At 44.1% G+C, this 19,458-nt stretch overlaps 1 protein-coding gene across 4 annotated transcripts in view; it reads left to right on the forward strand.

Annotated features, from left to right (window-relative positions):
- Positions 1-19,458, forward strand: part of EML1 (EMAP like 1) — a 230,324-nt gene that overhangs the window by 46,698 nt on the left and 164,168 nt on the right. For 3 of the 4 annotated variants that reach the window (XM_050954128.1, XM_050954122.1, XM_050954123.1), the window contains exon 1: positions 14,430-14,738. The exons of the other annotated variant lie outside the window; for it this stretch is intronic. In XM_050954128.1, coding sequence (XP_050810085.1) covers positions 14,672-14,738 — 67 coding nt within the window. In that variant the 5' untranslated portion in view covers positions 14,430-14,671. Of the gene's footprint in view, positions 1-14,429; positions 14,739-19,458 lie in introns of those variants that run through there. 4 annotated transcript variants of the gene reach the window in all.

Genomic DNA, 19,458 nt, shown 5'->3' on the forward strand with positions numbered 1-19,458 from the left:
AATATGACCCATACTCTTTCCCCCCATTTGTATATATAAATATTTATACAACATTTGACAGAAAAATACTAGAATGTTGTTGGTTACCAGCAGGAAAAATACTGAGCTAGGTTAGCATAGGCAAAATTGACTAGTTTTCAAGTATAATGGCTATAGTGCAGACTTCAAATAAATTATATTTTTCTATACTTTTTTTTTAGTCACATAATTAAGGTTTTGCTATCAATCTTTAAATAAAAGGCAAGCACAGCATGTATACATTTATCAAATGAGGTCTAGTAATTCTTCTCAGTTTGCTTCTCAAAAGACATTAGCCATGATCTGTATCTATCAAATTCCATTTTCTATAGTTCCATAGGAATTTAAAATAAAGCCATATACAGGCTCCTAATTTACAGTGATACAAGTTAGTAATTTAAACTCTTAACATAAATAGAGAAAGTGAAATAAAAGATACTGGATAGTTCTTATATACAGTTGGTAATAATAAACTAACATGGTGTTTAATCTACTGCATACAGTTTGTGTGTGTGTGTTATTTATGTGTCTGATTGCTAATTTAACCAAATGTGCAGCAGTTCCCTTGAGATGGTCCTATTTACCTTAATTGCATTATATCCTGATGAGAAAATTATTAAACGGTGATACAGGAAAATGGAAGATTGTAGATATCAAATAGTATAATGCATAAATAAAATAATTCCTCTGCAGATTGAGTATGAAGCAAATAGCGGTCAGGTCTCTTCTCTGTCCACAGACCCTGACGTTGTTTTGGTTTGGAGGTGAGTAAGAGAAAGAGAGAGTACTATCTTGAAAAGCAGTTCAGAGACCGTATTTCTTCATTATTATCTTTTGCTTCTTCTATCTCCACATTCTTAGAAATTGTTACATTCAAAGTAAAATCTCATGCTAGACACTGAACAGAAAAATGTCTAGTATTAGTGCAGTATATGTTAAACTGAGAGTTTTTATTGTACATCAATGGCCACATTATGGTGCCTTTATTTACATGTCTACTGTTATTTTAGATTTGTTTATTCTAGAGTGTGTATATATGTTTTTAGATATGGATACAAAAAATGATATGCAGCTATGACCTGCCCCACCGATTCAAGCATTTTAAAGATAACTTGCCAAATTCTTCTCTAAATTACACCAAAGAATCCCATTGAGTTAAGTGGGTTTACACCAGTGTAATTGAGCAGAACTCGTCTATTGGCCCTATGCATTTATTTGCTTGTAAAATCAAGATAAAAACATATAGAAATGGCCTGCTGATCATAACAGGCTACTTTCACTTGTTTTGTACTGTTACTGGGATCTTATTCACAAATCAAGAGCTTACTATGTTTACACTGGTATGTATTGTTGCCAGTAATTAATTATAAAAGTCTGCAGTAATGGGCCAGATCCTGCAACCTTTAGCAGTTCTTAATCATAACAGAAGTTGCATTATATTTAATGGGACTACAGGCAGAAGAAAGAACGACCCACAGGATCAGGTCCGTACGTTGTATCTTGTTACTATCGCACTCTATTATCTCATTCATCAGTGGTACAATTCAATTGGGGGGGGGATAGCTCAGGGGTTTGAGCATTGGCCTACTAAACCCAGGGTTGTGAGTTCAGTCCCTGAGGGGGCCATTAAGGGAACTGGGGTAAAAATCTGGGGATTGGTCCTGCTTGGAGCAGGGGGTTGGACTAGATGACCTCCTGAGGTCCCTTCCAACCCTAATAGTCTATGATTCTATACAAGTCTATGATTCTATCTGTGTATTAGCTGGATCTCAAAGCGTGATAAGATACTAATACAACTCAGTGTATCTCTAATAAATAGATTTTGTGTATTATCAAATTATTTACAGCTGTAACTCAGATATAAAAGATGAATCCTCTCTGGATCCTCCCTGTGCAGAAGATATAACTATGGGGAGCCAGCTTCTTAGCACTGTCCCTCTTTTTCTATCTGTGGAAGACTCTCCACAGTGACTATGCAAGGCGCTCTGCAAGATTTGGGTGGGTGATAGGGGAGAGACCACCCTCTGCAGCACCATCCCCTGCTGAGCTCAGTGTGAGAGGGAATTACTACAGCTCAGGTCAGTATTAACTGCCTCTACGCTACAAAATTAGGTCAAATTTATAGAAGTCGTTTTTTTAGAAATCGATTTTATGCAGTTGATTGTGTGTGTCCCCACTTAAGACCATTAAGACTATTAACTCGGCGGAGTGAGTCCACGGTACCGAGGCTAGCATTGACTTCCGCAGCATTGCACTCTGGGTAGCTATCCCACAGTCCCCACAGTCTCCGCCGCCCATTGGAATTCAGGGTTGAGTTCCCAATGCCTGATGGGTCAAAAACATTGTTGCGGATGGTTCTGGGTACACGTTGTCAGGCCCCCTCCCCTCTCTCTCTCTGTAAAAGCAACAGCAGACAATCATGTAGAGCCTTTTTTCCTGGGATACCCGTGCAGATGACGCACCATGGCAAGCATGGAGCCCGCTCAGCTCATCGTCACCATACATCTCCTGGGTGCTGGCAGACGTGGTGCTGCATTGCTACACAGAAGTAGCTCATTGTCTTTTGGCAGCAGACGGTGCATTACGACAGGTAGCCTTCATTGTCGTCTCCTGGGTGCTCTTTTAGCCAGGGCGGCTCCAGTCACCAGCGCAGCATGCACGTGCCTGGGGTGCCTGGGGTGCTAAACCGCGGGGGATGGCCTGCCGGTTGCTGTGAGGGTGGCAGTCAGGCATTTCTGAGGGAAGTCCGTAGGTCTCGCAGTTTCAACAGCAATTCGGTGGTGAATATGCTGAAGGCGCAGGACCAGCGGACCTCCTGCAGAACCACCGCCTAATCTGCATGACCAGCAGACCTTCAGCAGAAACGCTGCCGAAGGCTGCCTGACTGCCGTGCTTGGGGTGGCAAAAAACATAGAGCCGCTCCTGCTTTCAGCTGACCTCGGTGAGGTCTGTCAGGGGCGCCTGGACATAAATGGGAGTGACTCCAGGTCATTCTCTTTTTAAGTTTCGTCTCATGGAGATTCAGTCCTGCCTGCAGTCGTACTGCACCATCTTCTGGCTAGCTGCCAGGAGATGACGATGGCTGGCAGTTGTACTGCACTGTCTTCTGGCGAGCAGCCAGGAGATGATGATGGCTAGCAGCCATACTGCACCATCTTCTGACAAGCAGCCAGGAGATGACGATGGCTGGCAGTTGTACTGCACCGTCTTCTGGCGAGCAGCCAGGAGATGATGATGGCTAACAGTCATACTGCAGCATCTGCTGCCAGCTTAAGATGTATAAAAGAGATGGAATGGATCAAAACAAGAAAGAGACCAGATTTATTTTGTATTCATTTGCTCCCCCATCCCTCCTTCCCTCCATGAATAGTGGGGGGAGGGCTAGCTCAGTGGTTTGAGCACTGGCCTGCTAAACCCAGGGTTTTGAGCTCAATCCTTGAGGGGGCCATTCTGTGTGACAGTTTGTGTTTCTCCTTGATGTAATCCCCCCTTTGTTGATTTTAATTCCCTGTAAGCCAACCCTGTAAGCCATGTTGTCAGTCGCCCCTTGTCATTAGTTGTCAGAGCAACAGCAGACAATCATTTTGCGCCTTTATTCAGTGCACACGCCATAGCACAGCAAGCATGGAGCCAGCTCAGATCACCACGGCAATTATGAGCACTGTAAACACCACACACATTATCCTGCAGTATATGCAGAACCACAACCTGCAAGAGCAAAACCAGGCGAGGAGGTGATGGCAGCGCAGTGACGAGAGCAATGAGGAGATGGATACAGATTTCTCTCAAAGTACGGGCCCAGGCAATGTGGACATCATGGTGTTAATGGGGCAGGTTCATGCCATGGAACACCGATTCTAGGGAAACAAGCACAGACTGGTGTCACTGCATAGTGTTGCATGTCTGGGATGATTCCCAGTGGCTGTGAAACTTTCGCATGCATAAGGGCACTTTCATGGAACTTTGTGACTTGTTTTCCCCTGCCCTGAAGCACAGGAATACCAAGATCAGAGCAGCCCTCACAGTTCACAAGTGAGTGGCGATAGCCCTGTGGAAGCTTGTAATGCCAGACAGCTACCTGTCAGTCGGGCATCAAGTTGGAGTGGGCAAATCTACTGTGGGGGCTGCTGTGATCCAAGTAGCCAACACAATCAAAGAGCTGCTCGTATCAAGGGTAGTGACTCTGGGAAATGTGCAGGTCATAGTGAATGGCTTTGCTGCAATGGGGTTCCCTAACTGGTGGGGCGATAGATGGAACCCACACCCCTGTCTTGACACCGGAGCACCAAAGCAGCGAGTACATAAACCGAAAGGGATACTTTTCAGTGTTGCTGCAAGCACTGGTGGATCACAAGGGACGTTTTACCAACATCAACATGGGATGGCCATGAAAGGTACATGACACTCACATCTTCAGGAACTCTGGTCTGTCTGAACAGCTGCAGTAAGGGACTTACTTTCCAGACCAGAAAATAACTGTTGGGGATGTTGAAATGCCTACAGTTATCCTTGGGGACCCAGCCTACCCCTTAATTCCATGGGTCATGAAGCCGTACACAGGCAGCCTGGACAGTAGTCAGGAGCTGTTCAACTATAGACTGAGCAAGTGCAGAATGCTGGTAGAATGTGCATTTAGACATTTAAAAGCACTCTAGCGCAGTTTACTGTCGGATAGACCTCAGCGAAACCAATATTCCCATTGTTATAACTGCTTGCTGTGTGCTCCACAATATCTGTGAGAGTTTTATGGTGGGGTGGGAGGTTGAAGCAAATGGCCTGGGCCTGATTATGCACAGCCAGACACCAGGGTGGTTAGCAGAGTACAAGAGGGCACGGTGCACATCAGAGAAGCTTTGAAAACCAGTTTCATGACTGGCCAGGCTATGGTGTGAAAGTTCTGTTTGTTTCTCCTTGATGAGCACTGCCTCCCCCTGCCCCGGTTCACTCTACTTCCCTGTAAGCTAACCACCCTCCCCCCTCTTCGATCACTGCTTGCAGAGGCAATAAAGTCATTGTTGCTTCACATTCATGGATTCTTTATTAATTCATCACTCAAATAGGGGGATAACTGCCAAGGTAGTCTGGGAGGGGTGGGGGAGAAGGGAAGGACAAGGCCACACTGCACTTTAAAACTTATTGAATGCCAGCTTTCTGTTGCTTGGGCAGTCCTATGGGGTTGAGTGGTTGGGTGCCCAGAAGCCCCCCCATCGCGTTCTTGGGCATCTGGGTGAGGAGGCTATGGAACTTGGGAAGGAGGGCGGTTACACAGGGGCTGTAGTGGCGGTCTATGCTCCTGCTGCCTTTCCTGAACCTTAGCCATAGGCCAGAACATATCAGTTTGTTCTTCCAGTAGCCTCAGCTTTGCCTCTTGCTTTCTGTTACCAAGCTGATGCCACCTGTCATCTTCAGCCCACCACTTATTGTCTTCAGCCCGCCAACTGTCTTCGGATTCATACTGTGCTTTCCTGGATCCTGACATTGTCTGTCTCCATGCATTCTGCTGTGCTCTTTCAGGGTGAGAGGACTGCAGAACCTCAGAGACCATTTCATTGCGAGTGTGGTTTCTTTTGCCTTCTAATCTTCGCTAGCCTCTGGGAAGGAGAAGATAGTGTAAGCGTTGAAACATTTATAGCTGGTGGAGGAAAAAAAAGGGAGAGTGGTAGTTAAAAAGACACATTTTAGAGAACAATCAGTAGACTCTTTCACGGTAAACCTTGCTGATAACATTACATAGCACATGTGCTTTTGGTCCAAGGTCGCATTTTGCCTCTTATTGAGGGAATGCTGGTTTGGTGTGAGAGATCATTCATGCAGGGCTGGGCAACAGAATTCGGCTTGCAGGCAGCTATCGTAAGACACAGTCTTTTGGCTTCTTTAAGCTTCATAACATGTGGGAATGGTTTCAAACAGCAGCACCCTCATTTCCCATACCAAGCAGCCATTGGGTTGATCATTTAAAATGAGTTGGCAATTTGAAAGGAGGGGCTTCAGTTTTTGCGTTAATGTGCAGCACAAACCCAACTAACCTCTCCCCCCACCCACACAATTCTCTGGGATGATCGCTTCACTCCTCCCCCCAATACATGGCTAATAGCAGGGAACATTTCTGTTCAGCCACAGGCAAACAGTCCAGCAGGAACGGGCACCTCTGAATGTCTTCTTAATAAAATCACCCTATTTCAACCAGGTGACCATAAATGATATCACTTTCCTGAGGATAACATAGAGAGAGAAAAAACAGATGTTGTTTGAATGCCAGCAAACACCGGGACCATAAGCTGTGTTATGCAATGATTCCAAACTACGTGCTACTGGCCTGGCATAGTAAAGTGTCCTACCATGGAGAATGGAATAAGGCTGCCCTCAGCAGAAACTTTTTGCAAAAGGCTTTGGGAATACATCCAGAAGATCTTTGTGGAAATGTCCCTGGAGGATTTCCGCTCCATCCCCAGACATGTTAACAGACTTTTCCAGTAGCTGTACTGGCCGTGAATGCCAGGGCAAATTAATCATTAAACATGCTTGCTTTTAAACCATGTATAATATTTACAAAGGTATGCTCACTAGAGGTCCCTTCTCTGCCTGGCGGGTCTGGGTGGCAGTCTTGGGTGGGTTCAGGGGGTACTGGCTCCAGGTCCAGGGTGAGAAACAGTTCCTAGCTGTCAGGGAAAATGGTTTCTCTGCGTGCTTGCTGTGAGCTATCTTCAACCTCATCGTCATCATCTTCCTCATCCCCAAAACTCACATCCCTGTTGCGTGCTACTCCGTTGACTGAGTCAAAGCACAGGAGTGGGGTAGTGGTGGCTGCACCTTCTAGAATGACATGCAGCTCATCATAGATGTGGCATGTCTGGGGATCTGACCTGGAGCAGCCGTTTGCCTCTCTGGTTTTTTGGTAGGCTTTCCTCAGCTCCTTAAGTTTCATGCTGCACTGCTGCAGGTCCCTGTTATAATCTCTGTCCTTCATGCCCTTGGAGATTTTTTTCAAATATTTGGGCATTATGTCTTTTGGAACGGAGTTCTGAAAGCACGGATTCATCTCCCCATACAGCGATCAGATCCCATACCTCCTGTTCGGTCCATGCTGGAGCTCTTTGCAATTCTGAGACTCCATCATGGTCACCTCTGCTGATGAGATCTGCTTTCACCTGCAGATTGCCATGCTGGCCAAACAGGAAATGAGATTCAAAAGTTTGCAGGCCTTTTCCTGTCTACCTGGCCAGTGCATCCGAGTTGAGAGCACTGTCCAGAGCGGTCACAATGGAGTACTCTGGGATAGTTCCCAGAGGCCAATACGTCGAATTGCAAACACACTACCCCAAATTCAACCTGGCCCGGTCAATTTCAGCACTAATCCCTTCATCGGGGGAGGAATACAGAAATCAATTTTAAAAGCCCTTTAAATTGGAAAAAATGGCTTAGTCATGCGGACGGGTGCAGGGTTAAATCGATGTAATGCTTCTAAATTTGAGCTAATCTCGTAGTGTAGACTAGGGCGTATGTTTCCTTGGTCTCTGTTAATGTGCCACCATGGGGAATCCTGCCAATGAAGGACTGCTGCCATGGGGAAGAAATGGCAGTTCCATGGTATGCAATACGGTTCTTGACTCTGTGCATCAGGGTTCATCTTGCTGTAAAGCCGAAGGAAGCATGGGATTGAGAGGTTTCACACCCTATCTAAGGCAGGAATCACTAAAAACTGGGTTCTTGAAGGAGTGCTGCAGGGGAAACTTCTTGATGTGATCCTTGTTGAATTGTCTGCCTCTTTAGCCATAGGATGATAGGATCTGGCACAGAGTTATGGTTCTAAGAGAGAATTTTTGCACCAACACCTAGTATTATTAATGTCTCAAAGGCATCTGTTGCTGTTCCCTTTAGAAAAAAATGTGGTGTTTTCCTGTTTATTTGCAGTGTGTTGCATCTCCTCAGACTAATACAGGGTGTCAGATCCGTAGATCTAATGTAATACTTGCTATATATTTGCCTTATCACATGTAGTGCATTGTATTTAATTTGTTTCAGGGTAGTTATGATAATGAGAATAGTATGGATTTGGCTATTGCACTTGAAAATATTTAATAATCGATTGTACAGAGACTGTCCGTAGCATTCATAGGCAGGATTGTTTAGTGGTTAAAGCACATGACTGAGAGTCAGTCTATTTTTGATTCTCCCATTGGCCTGCTTGTGTAATGTTGGGTAAGTCTTGTGGTTTTTCTATCTCATTTTCCAAATCTGTAAAATAAGGATAATACTCACTTCAAAATGGTGGCATACATCTAAAATCACTATTCCTTATAAAGCACTCTAAGATTTTTAATGGAAGATGTTATCAAAATGCAAAGTAGTATTCTTTTCATCTTCAAAGCACTCCATATACATTTACAATTCAACCTATTTACAAAGTGCTATTTTTCGGAATGGTTTGATTTTTCTATAGTATTTACTAATGACACAGAAAACTATACTTCATTACCACTCAAAACAACATATTGTACACAGGCATAATGCCACATACTTACATTTGAATTATAAAACATACAAACCTTTGACAGTTTCATTGCACATTTGTTATACTGTATTTTTAATGTACCCAGACTGTGCTTGTATAATCATGTTTCTTCCCTTGAATCCCCTCTTTGCCCACATGTATGAAGCAAGCTTTGTAATGACACTCACAAAGACCCCTGCTGGTCTTGAAACAGTGGAATTGTGCTATTTAGAGTGAACTATTATTCTAGCAGTTGAAATGTTTGCACAAAGATGACTAGGTGGTCGGCTGTTTCTTCTTTTCTTCTAGGATAAATTAAAAGAAAATCTTTATCTGAGACTGTGATAGGGCCTAGTCACAGAACCCCACTCACAAATACCTGGAAATAGGTCTATACTTAGAAATCCTCTTCAGGGAAAAAAGGTCATATTCTGCAATTTTATCCTTTAACAATTATTAGTGAATTTAGTGCTTGCTAAGGGTGCTGACTTAACTGTCTTGGAGGATACAGTTCGCTCACTGTGCACAGATGACCTGAAGGAAACATCACTATGGATGAGGGAGCAATTCAGTCTTTGTGGCAAACTGAATGCTGAGCTTGGCTAAACCTACCCAAAGCACGGCCCAACTAGTTCTAGTTGTGCAAATGTTTATTGTGATGCAGACTCTTGTTCACTATGGGGCAGATTCTGATACCTTTACTCACACTGAGTAGCAGTTTATTCTGAAAGTAGGCTCATTAAGGCAATGGGATTTCTCACAGACTGAAGTGCTACTCAGTGTAAGAAAGAGTATTTGAATCTGGCTCTTCGAACTGAACTAAGATCAACTCCAAACAGCCATCAAATGGTAAAAATTTTCTGTCGCTACCAAACTGGAATAGATTTTAACCAATCACCTAACAGTTAAATACTTCATACCTTATTACTGATTCTATTAACTATGCAGACTGTGTTTGTGTTTATAGACATCTCTCTCAACATTATTGTTAAATGTAAATAACATGATAATGGCTTTTATGTTCAGTTTCAGTTATTTAGCTTTTATACAGTGATAGTATAACTTTCACTAGCCTCACTTCATTTTGACATTGTAACTGGGACTCCCTACCCTTGGTCTAAAATTATATATTAATCAAAAGCTCACATTATGATACCATACAGTTCTGTGGGATTTCCATGGATATGAATTACAGTACTTTTGATGTGAAAATGCTAAATGGTAGTGTTAATGTGAAATATATAATACTTTTGATATTCACTGCTATTGCAAAAAGGGTTAGCAATAACAAAGAAAAAGGAGCAAATCCGCAATACAAATATCAAGAGTCTTTGATTATTGCATTGTAAATGGGTAGTGAAAGTAAAATTCCTTTGCCCTAAAATCAAAATAAATTATGTACTCACACTACACTTTGAAATTATAACTCTGGAAAATTTGCTTAAGGATTTCCAAAAGCTCTTTCATTCTCAGTAACCAATTAATTATTTGCATTCCATTACTCAGTACAGGAAGAATTAAATAGTTAAAGAATTAAATAGTTACAAAATTGTGTTTCCAAAAATGAGATGTTGCCTAGAAATTTAACATTTTCAACAATAAACATGCACAAACACAAACAAATCAATCCCTAATGAATTGTGCAGAATGCTCCATTCCCATTCAAATAGTTTCAGATGTTCAAATTCACTAGGTTATATTTGTACAAATCCATAAGGTATCCAATTTACTGAATAATGGATTATAAAAAGATTTTTTTCATTGGTTAGCTGCACCACCTGAGCTCTCACAGACACATTAGTGAATCTTTCAGATCTAGCATTCCGTTGTGCACATTGTGAAGATATAAGTTCTTTTTCATTTTGTGGTTCTATAGTGTAGTTTAATAAGATTGTAACAAGTCTAGAAATCTTTACAATGAAATTATATTGTTTTTCATTTCTAACCTTTGGCCTCAGAATATAATGGCATAACAGTGTCTAGGGACTTTAACTAAAATTATTTTATGTCACAGCATTCAGCTGATTTGCACAGCATGGGTAGCTGATAGGTTTCATTCAGGTGTTACCTTTATAGGAAATTTAACAGTTAGTCAACATTAAGTTTTAGATATTTAATCTTCTTTTAATAAGGCTGCCCTTACCTCAGTTTTGTATTTAATTTTCTAAATGGCCTTTAATGGCCCATCTCTGAACTGGAGCTGAGCTGCTCCAATTTGTCCTTTCCTCTGTTTGTCCAGATGTTGCGAAAGATATTGTCCCCCCACCCATCAAAACTTCTGTAGCCCTGGGATTTTATTGTGGGTTACCTTGCTGACAGTAGGTACTTTACTACAAAGGTAATACTTTTGAATGCAATTCTTAATTTAACTCCTACTGTATTGAGATCTCTACAGGCCTACGCAGAAATTGTTTTGGCATCAAAATCACACATCATAATGAGGTTTTCATAGATTTATACTGAAGTTGTTTGACATCTTAATGAGGTATAGATTCCACTTCCATTGACATCTTGCTGAGAGCACAGTAATTATGTTAAATCTGTCTGGCACTAATGGGAAACTAGCATACCAAAACATATTTTTCAAAAAGAGAGAGAGAGAGAGAGAATAAATTAAAAATATGAAAAGGATTTTTTAAAGGATGTAAATTCTCAGTTAAAATTTGTATTAAACCTGAACTCTATTTTCCTGTGCCTAGATGGTGTAGCAGGTATCTATGTGCTGAAAAAAACCCAAGATATTTATCTAAGGAACAACCAGGTGTATTTGGAGTGGTTGGATGGACCAAATATGCCTTAAAGAAAAAGCCCAGGAGAGCTGTGTTAGTTATGGAAGAAATAATTACTGCACATTTAAAATAGCAAGCAAGCAATTGCTGGACAGACGCTAAGAAGGGATTTAGATCAGAGGTTCTCAAACTGTGGTGGTCCATGAGCTCCATTCAGGTCTTCCCTCTAAGGTGCGCACCTGGGCAGCCGCACATGAGAGAATGAAGGGCCACCCACCTAATTACTGGAGCCACACAGGCAGGGCTCCACTAATTAGGTGCCTGAATCCTGGAGAAGACGCACATGTAAGGTGAGGTGGTGGCCTTTGGGGGAAGAGGGGTAGGTGGGAGGGGGCAGGGGGCGAGAAGAGAAGATGAGGTGAATTTTGGACATGCAGGGCTGCGGCAGCCAAGAAAGAGGCAACTTTCCGCCCCTCCAGGGCTGCGGCTGCCAGGGAGAGACGGCCCTCCTTCCCAGCGTTGTGGCTACTGCAGCAGGGGAGAGAGGGAGAGGCCCCCCTCCTTCCCAGCCCCAGTTCCAAGGTTGCCTTGGCAGGTGAGAGAGGGCACATCCATCGCATTAGAAAGGTAAGACTACTGATATTAAAATATGAGTTGTGTGCTTTTATTTGTAGAACAAAAAAAGTTAATTATTACAGGTTTTTTTATGTAGCGCTTTTATCCAAAGCGCTTTACAATAGTTAGCTAATGGTACAAATAACATTTGGAAAGATCTTTAAGTGGTTCTCCGAGACCCTCAGCAATTTTCAAGTGGTCCACTCAAAAAAAGCTTGAGAACCACTTATCTAGATAAAATAATGATAAGTATAAAGATGGATGCTGATATGGTCTATATATTATATATTGCACTTAGGTTGACAGTATGCATAATTCATCCCCAAAACTTAAATTATTGAGATATTTAAATCTGAAAATCAAGACTTCTAAATTTAAAAACCTGAACAGTGATAGCAGAACTTCTCAGCAGGACTCATGTGTATTCTGATCTGTGATCCTTAATATCAGAAACTTCATTTGGGAAAGAGGAACAAAAGGTTTTGTCCCACTAAATCTGCTCAGTCACTTTACTGGCATCTTCTTGTTTTGTGTAATTTTCTATCCCAAAGTTAAGAGATTCGTTCTTACTGTATCTTGCCCCTAGGGGAGGCTCCAGCTACCAGCATGCCAAGCGCGTGCCTGGGGCGGCAAGCCAAGGGGGGGGCGCTCTGCCGGTTGCTGCGAAGGCGGCAGGCAGGTTGCCTTTGGCAGCATGCCTGCGGAGGGTCCGCTGGGTCCCGCGGCTACAGTGGACCTCCCGCAGGCTGCCGCCGAATTCGCGGGACCGGGGACCTCCTGCAGGCAAGCCGCTGAAGGCAGCATGCCTGCCTGCTTGGGGTGGCAAAATACCTAGAGCTGCCTCTGCTTGCCCCTTTGCGTAAAAACATTTTCTTTTAACAATACAACATCTGCTTTTCACTTGCTTGTATTAGTCTCTAGGTGCCACAAGTACTCCTCATTCTTTTTGCTGATACTAACACGGCTACCACTCTGAAACCAGTAATTTTTATATCTCTCAAAAGCCTCTGCCCCAAGCTGCTTACAATTTAAATGAAATCAGAGAAATGGAAAAATATGAAACCCCTTTTTTCTTCTTCCTTGTCCTGTATGGAATGGAGCTAAACTTTAAACTCCTAAGCACTTCCAAGCCGGCCTTAAATGAGTTACAGAGCTAGTTCCATAGACCAGAGATTGTTTTACATTGAGTCTTTGTAGTCTCTTCCCATCCTCGTCACCCTCCCCAGCCCACCCCGTTATGTGACGGTGTGGATGCTTCTCTTCATCAGTGAATGATAAAACGCCCGGACGCTGCCTTTTGGATGGGTCGAGTGGTTCAGTCATTTATTTCCATTAGCAAATCTCTCTCCCCGGCCCTTCTGTGTGCTGGGAGTGGTGGCTGCTTCCCCATCTGGTGGCAGAAAGGAGCCGGCTCGGCCCTCCAGGCAGAGCAGCCAAAGCCCGTGTGCTAGGAGCTCGGGAGGTTCGGGCTACAGCGAGTGGTCAGAAATGGCTGCTTTGCTGCTCTGCCTAACATCAGAGACATTCATCATCCCTCCTACTCCTCCTTCTCACCCCCCTTTCCCCCTAACCCACCCCGCCTTCTCTTTCACTTTCTTTTTCTCCTGCCTCACCCCCCCCGCTTCCCCCTCCTTCCCTCTCTGCGGCCGCCCGGCAGCGCTTTCACGCCTAGCTGAGCTGCAGCATCTCTCGCCCCGGCTCCTGTGCCGGTATTTCGAAAGGGTTTCGGCCTCGCTGCTCGGGGCTTCTCCAGGGATTCGGCTAGGAGCGGCCCGGCTACCCCTGCCTTGCCGGGGGGAGAGACAGATGCAGCCCGCTCCCTCTCTGCCTGCCACCCTCGACCATCGCTCCCCTCACCCTATCCAGGAGAGGGAGCCACTGCAGCCCCCCAGTCACAGGGGAGGGAGAAACACCCCCCCAGTTACAAGGAAGGGAGCAGCAGCCTCCCCCCCATCACTGGGAGTAGCCCTCCCTTAGTCACAGAGGAGGGAGAAACAGTCCCCCTAGTCACAGGGGAGGGAGAAGCAGCCCCCCAAGTCAAAAGGAAGGGAGAAGCAGCCCTCCAATCACAGGGAGGGGAGAAGCAGCCCCCGCCCCAGTTACAAGGAAGGGAGCAGCAGCAGCCTCCCCCACATCACTGGGAGTAGCCCCCCCCCAGTCACAGAGAGGGGAGAAGCAGCCCCCCGTCATAGGGAGGGGAGAAGCAGCCCCCCCCGTCACGAGGAGGGGAGAAGCACCCCCCCCAGTCACAGGGAGGGGAGAAGCAGCCCCCCGTCATAGGGAGGGGAGAAGCAGCCCCCCGTCACGAGGAGGGGAGAAGCAGCCCCCCCCGTCACGAGGAGGGGAGAAGCAGCCCCCCCCAGTCACAGGGAGGGGAGAAGCAGCCCCCCGTCATAGGGAGGGGAGAAGCAGCCCCCCCTGTCACGAGGAGGAGAGAAGCAGCCCCCCCAGTCACAGGGAGGGGGGAAGCAGCCCCCCCCGTCACGGGGAGGAGAGAAGCAGCCCCCCCAGTCACAGGGAGGGGGGAAGCAGCCCCCCCAGTCACAGGGAGGGGGGAAGCAGCCCCCCCTGTCACGGGGAGGGGGGAAGCAGCCTCTACTCTCCCCGCCTCGGCAGTGGGAGAAGCAGGGTTCCCCCGGCACAGGCAGAGGAGCAGCAGCCCAAGCCGGCGGAGTGAATGCGTTGTCATAGTAACTGACAGAGGCAGGCAGCAGGCCGGCCCCAGCCGCCTCAGCTCCTCAGTGTGTGGGTGAGGGCAGGGAGCCGCCGCCAGCGCCGGACAGACAGAGGCCGGGGGAACGGAGCGGGGAGCGCCGGGATGGAGGACGGATTCTCCAGCTACAGCAGCCTCTATGACACGTCCTCGCTGCTCCAGTTCTGCAACGGTAAGAGGGAGCTGGGCCCCGCGAGAGCCTCCCGCCCGGGTGCGGAGCTCGGTGCTCCCGCCTTGAGGGGGCCTGCGGACGGGAGGCAGCGGGCTGCGGGGGCTGCCTTGGAAGTGCTGCTGCGCCCGGGCTGTCTGCAAGCGGGGGCTGAGTGCGGAGCCAGGACCGGGCTTGGCAAATCCCCCTTCCGCACCCTCTGCGGAGAGGGCCCTTTCCCAGGCTCGCGTGGGTCTTCGCCTCTGCTGAAACTGCGGAGCTCCTGACTTTCACTCCGGGGAAGAGGGAGGGGAAAACTTTGCCCCGCCGCCCTCCTTCCCTCAGCGCAAAGCGGACCATGTTTGCTGCTGCTGCTGCTGCTGCGTGTGGAGGGTAGTAGATGGCCCCCTTGTGCTGAACTTCACTGGCATCTGCTTCCTTCGTGTGCGTGGGTCTGTAACAACGAGCTGTTTCCCCCACATAGCGAAAAAGTGGATCCGCGCCCCACCACTGTGTGTAAGACCCAGCTCTGCATTTGAATGTGCATGAGCCACCACCTTGTTGGTAAAACCATGTCCAACTGACACGTGTTTATTTCACATCACCGTGTCTTGTGTGGGGGTGGGAGGGAGGAGTTGTAAGTTGTAAGTACTGTAATGTGCAATAGCTAAAAGATTTCTCTCTGAGGGTTTCATGTTTTGCTGGAGATCTGTTACATGTGTATACTAAGATTTATGATCCCAACTGAGGCTATTTTTAGGATAAAATGCTGGGTGGAAACTAAACCCATCAGTTACTAAGTTCTGTAGTTTCTGACATATTTCTTAGGAGGGGTTTGTTCAAATCGCAGTTGTGCTTGGATGACCACATGAAAGAGATGCAGCTTAATTTGCAATAAAACAGCATAAAAAAAGAAGGAAAGGGGGAATAACCAATACCATCAAAGGAAATATAGGTATAATTTGGCTTGCAGGATGTTTGGAGGTATGTTTATTTTGATTAGCTGGTGTTTGCTGCTGATTGGGGAAAATATTTAAGGTAACTTTAAAGTAATATAAAATTAAAAAACATAATACTAACAATAGAATGCATCAAAAATATAAAGAGTTTTTCATTGCAAACCTTAGAACCTAGACTAAAATGTTTGAAATTTTGTTTATCCTTTACCATTAGAATTGTAAGTGTAAATACAGTATTTTATCTCAAAAGTTTTACTAAATATTGTGTGAGCACATATCTTTTATTCCTTCTTCCCCAGATTCCTTGTAATAATCAACCAGATTCTAGCTGTTCAGGTACTAGTGAGAAGAGAAAGTTAAATTGTTTTAGGAGGGCAAATACTAAAACCACAGCTGCAACTTCTGTTGAACAAATAGTGATGATGATGATAAATTCTGCCTGATTTTTCTAGGGGGAAGACCTAGGCTAGTGGGGAATCTTAATACTCATGGAACATCAGAATATGCTAACTCTTTTGAGAACGTTGAGAAAACGATGCATGATCCATGTAATAAATTACTACATGCTGCATACACTTTATTTTCTGCATCCCTCGAAACATTAAACTAGCCCATTTTGTATTAGTATTATTAGTTTGTCTGTTAGTAGACTTCTACATTATGCTTAAATTTAGAGAATAATTCTGTTTCCAGGGAGGAAATACATTATAGCTAATACATTAACCTCTATAATATATTAGTGAGTTTTCCTGAGCAAAATTTCTTGATTGCTTTCCTTTTAGGTCATTAGTGATATACATTTGTGAGCTGTAATAGCTGTACCTCTGAATAGGTTAAAGAGAATATTATCTGTTGAACATAAATTTCCTATAGTGACTTTGTGACTCTGGATATATCATTGTGAATGCTGTACATATGCTACAATACATGCTAGACAAAAGTTTAAAATCTCGTTTCATCCTTTCCACATAACTGTCTGAAGGTGGATGAATGAATTATTTACCTGTTTCTTCTGTAACATAAGACTTGTAGGTATTTTTTAAATCATATAATAGCAAATATCACAAACTGTATAATAAGTTAGTCTGTTTTATGTGGCATTGTATTAGGGTGACCAGACATCCCGATTTTATAGGGACAGTCACAATACTTGGGGCTTTGTTTTATATACGTGCCTATTATCCCCCACCTCCTGTTCTGATTTTTCACACTTGCTATCTGGTCACCCTACATTGTGAATGTATATTGTTCTGTGTATAGGAAGAACAAATGGTTTGATCCTGCAGCTTTTCCTTACATGAGTTAGTTTTCAATGAGACTTTCAAGGTGGGTGAGGTAATATCTTTTATTGGACCAACTTCTGCTAGTGAGAGAGACAAGCTTTCCGGCTTACATAGACCTCTTCAGTGAGACTAACTTACATGATGAAAGGCTAGAGAATTGGACCCACATTCTCTGCCCTGAGGAGATCAGATAATTTAGACAGACCAGTATGGCCTATGAGAAAACAACAAAGACAGAAGATACCAATGGAGATGCTGTACACTTCTACCCCGATATAACGTGACCCAATATAACACAAATTTGAACAAAACGTGGTAAAGCAGTGCTGCGGGGGTGGGGGTTGGGGGTTGCACACTTCAGCAGATTAAAGCAAGTTCGATATAACACGGTTTCACCTATAACACAGTAAGATTTTTTAGCTCCCGAGGACAGCGTTATATCGGGGTAGAGGTGATTTGAAAGTGGAAAGATTGCTTCATGAGCGTTTGGGAAGCTCTTGCATGCATAATAGGTTGGTGTGAAAGATGATATAAGGCTGAAAAGTAGGGGAGAGAGTAACAGGGAACAGTTAGAAGATTAGAGACAGCATAGACTGGAAGTGACAGAGATTTGAGGAGCAAAGAAATGTGGTTGGAGCCTAAGAGAGGAACACAGTTTCAAAACCCGCATTTTGTATAGAGTGGCCTAGGGAAAAGTAATATGTGAGGAGGGCTGATGGATAGAACTTGCAAAGATAATCATTGTGGGTTTCAAGGTTTTCTGTGTTGAGAGGCAATGATTCATTTTAGCATTTTAAGAGAAGAAATAATGGGATCTACTGGCAGCTTAGAATTGAGGGATGTAGGGACAAAAGAAAAATCAAAGGTGCATGCACCAGGCAGGGTTAAAATATGTTTGATGGAGAGGACAGTGTAATGATCAGAGTAATTAGAGAAAAGAGGATGAATAGAAGAAACAGAAGAAAAATAAGCTTTTTCATCTTCATTTCAAGTTGTTTTGTTTGTTTGGTATCCAAAAGCCTAGGGGTAAATTCTTTACACAATCAGTTGGTTAAAGCAAGTGCTCTAGCCTTTTCATTTTATGGAACACCAGGAAGGGTTTAATAGACCACAAAGTGAGAACCCCTAGGTTAGTGGTGGAAATGTCAGTCAGGAGTCACAGCTTCTATTTCTGGCTCTGCCACTAACTCACACTTGGCTTTGGGAAAGTCACTTAATTTCTTTGTTCCCCAGTTTCCTTATCTATAAACTGGGAGCAAATAGTGCATCCCTACTATAGTGGGTTTTAATACGTTAGTTTGCAAATCACCTTGAGATCTGCAGAAGAAAGTCTCTCTTGATGTGCAAAATATTTTATTGTTTTAAAGTTGGATGGTGCATGAGTACATATTGCTTTTCTTCAAGTAAGACACTACCAGTTTCTCGTATTGATGACTGTCTTGTGCATGTTTGTCAGAAATTATATTAAGGCACCTTGTAGACAAGCAGAGCAGTCTTTATAACAAACAGATACCCATAATTGACTTGGAATGTTAGAAATTAGATCTTGGATAACATTTCTCAGGCTTGATTATGGAGAGCCTATCTAGTATTAGAATAACTTTGCTGTTGCTCTTAGGAAGGAAGCCATTAAATTTACCTAGCGTATACAAGTAATCATTGTATTATTAATTTGTTCTCTACATTCAAAAGCAGCATTGTTGAATTAGTGAGGAAGATGTTCAGACCAAATACAATTTCTCAAAATAGAAGAGGGAGTGGACGTATTAAAAGTGGCATTATGACTGTTAAGTAAATTTGTTCTTAAGTTTGCATTTCAGCCCTGTCTCTGTTTTATAAATTGTTTTGATAGGGAGAATTGTCCTGGATGTGAGGTCCACGGACTGAGTCACACACAGGAATTACATAGCACCTTTCTTGTCGCCAGCTGAATTCTGAGATGCTGGAGTGAGCAGGGGTGACCCTTGGTAGGTCAGTGAAGGAATCAGGATGTGGGCAGAGGTTTGCAAATTGCATGGATCCACTGACCACAGTTCTGTATGTAGGCGTTGTAGTAACCACTGTGATCCACTGCACATCCCTGGTGCTGCAGTAATAGCTATGGACCTGCTTAATGCGTGTCCAGGAGGTGGAATTCAGCCCCCCCAGTGCTCCTGTTTTCTGCAAAAGCCCATTTACTGAGAGTTTGCACAGGGTGTGAGCTTTTATCCTTCAATTTTAATACAGCATTTTAAACATCAAGAGATTGTCACAAATACAGACAGTTAGCAAGAGGATGAAAGTAAAACTCAAATATTTATTTCTTCAACTACAGACTTTTTGCATGAAAATACACTTCCAACTGTAGAGTCTGTTTGTGTAGAACACAATAATAAACTTTAATAAAGTTTACCTCAGCAATGTGGTGGAAAGGGCCAACTGATTGATTTTTTTTCATCTCATACCTGTTTAAATCAATGGGAAGTATTGTACTGAAAAAACCATGAGTATAAGAATCTTCCA

The sequence above is a fragment of the Gopherus flavomarginatus genome, chromosome 5, assembly GCF_025201925.1.
Source record: "Gopherus flavomarginatus isolate rGopFla2 chromosome 5, rGopFla2.mat.asm, whole genome shotgun sequence".
Taxonomy (NCBI): domain Eukaryota; kingdom Metazoa; phylum Chordata; order Testudines; family Testudinidae; genus Gopherus; species Gopherus flavomarginatus.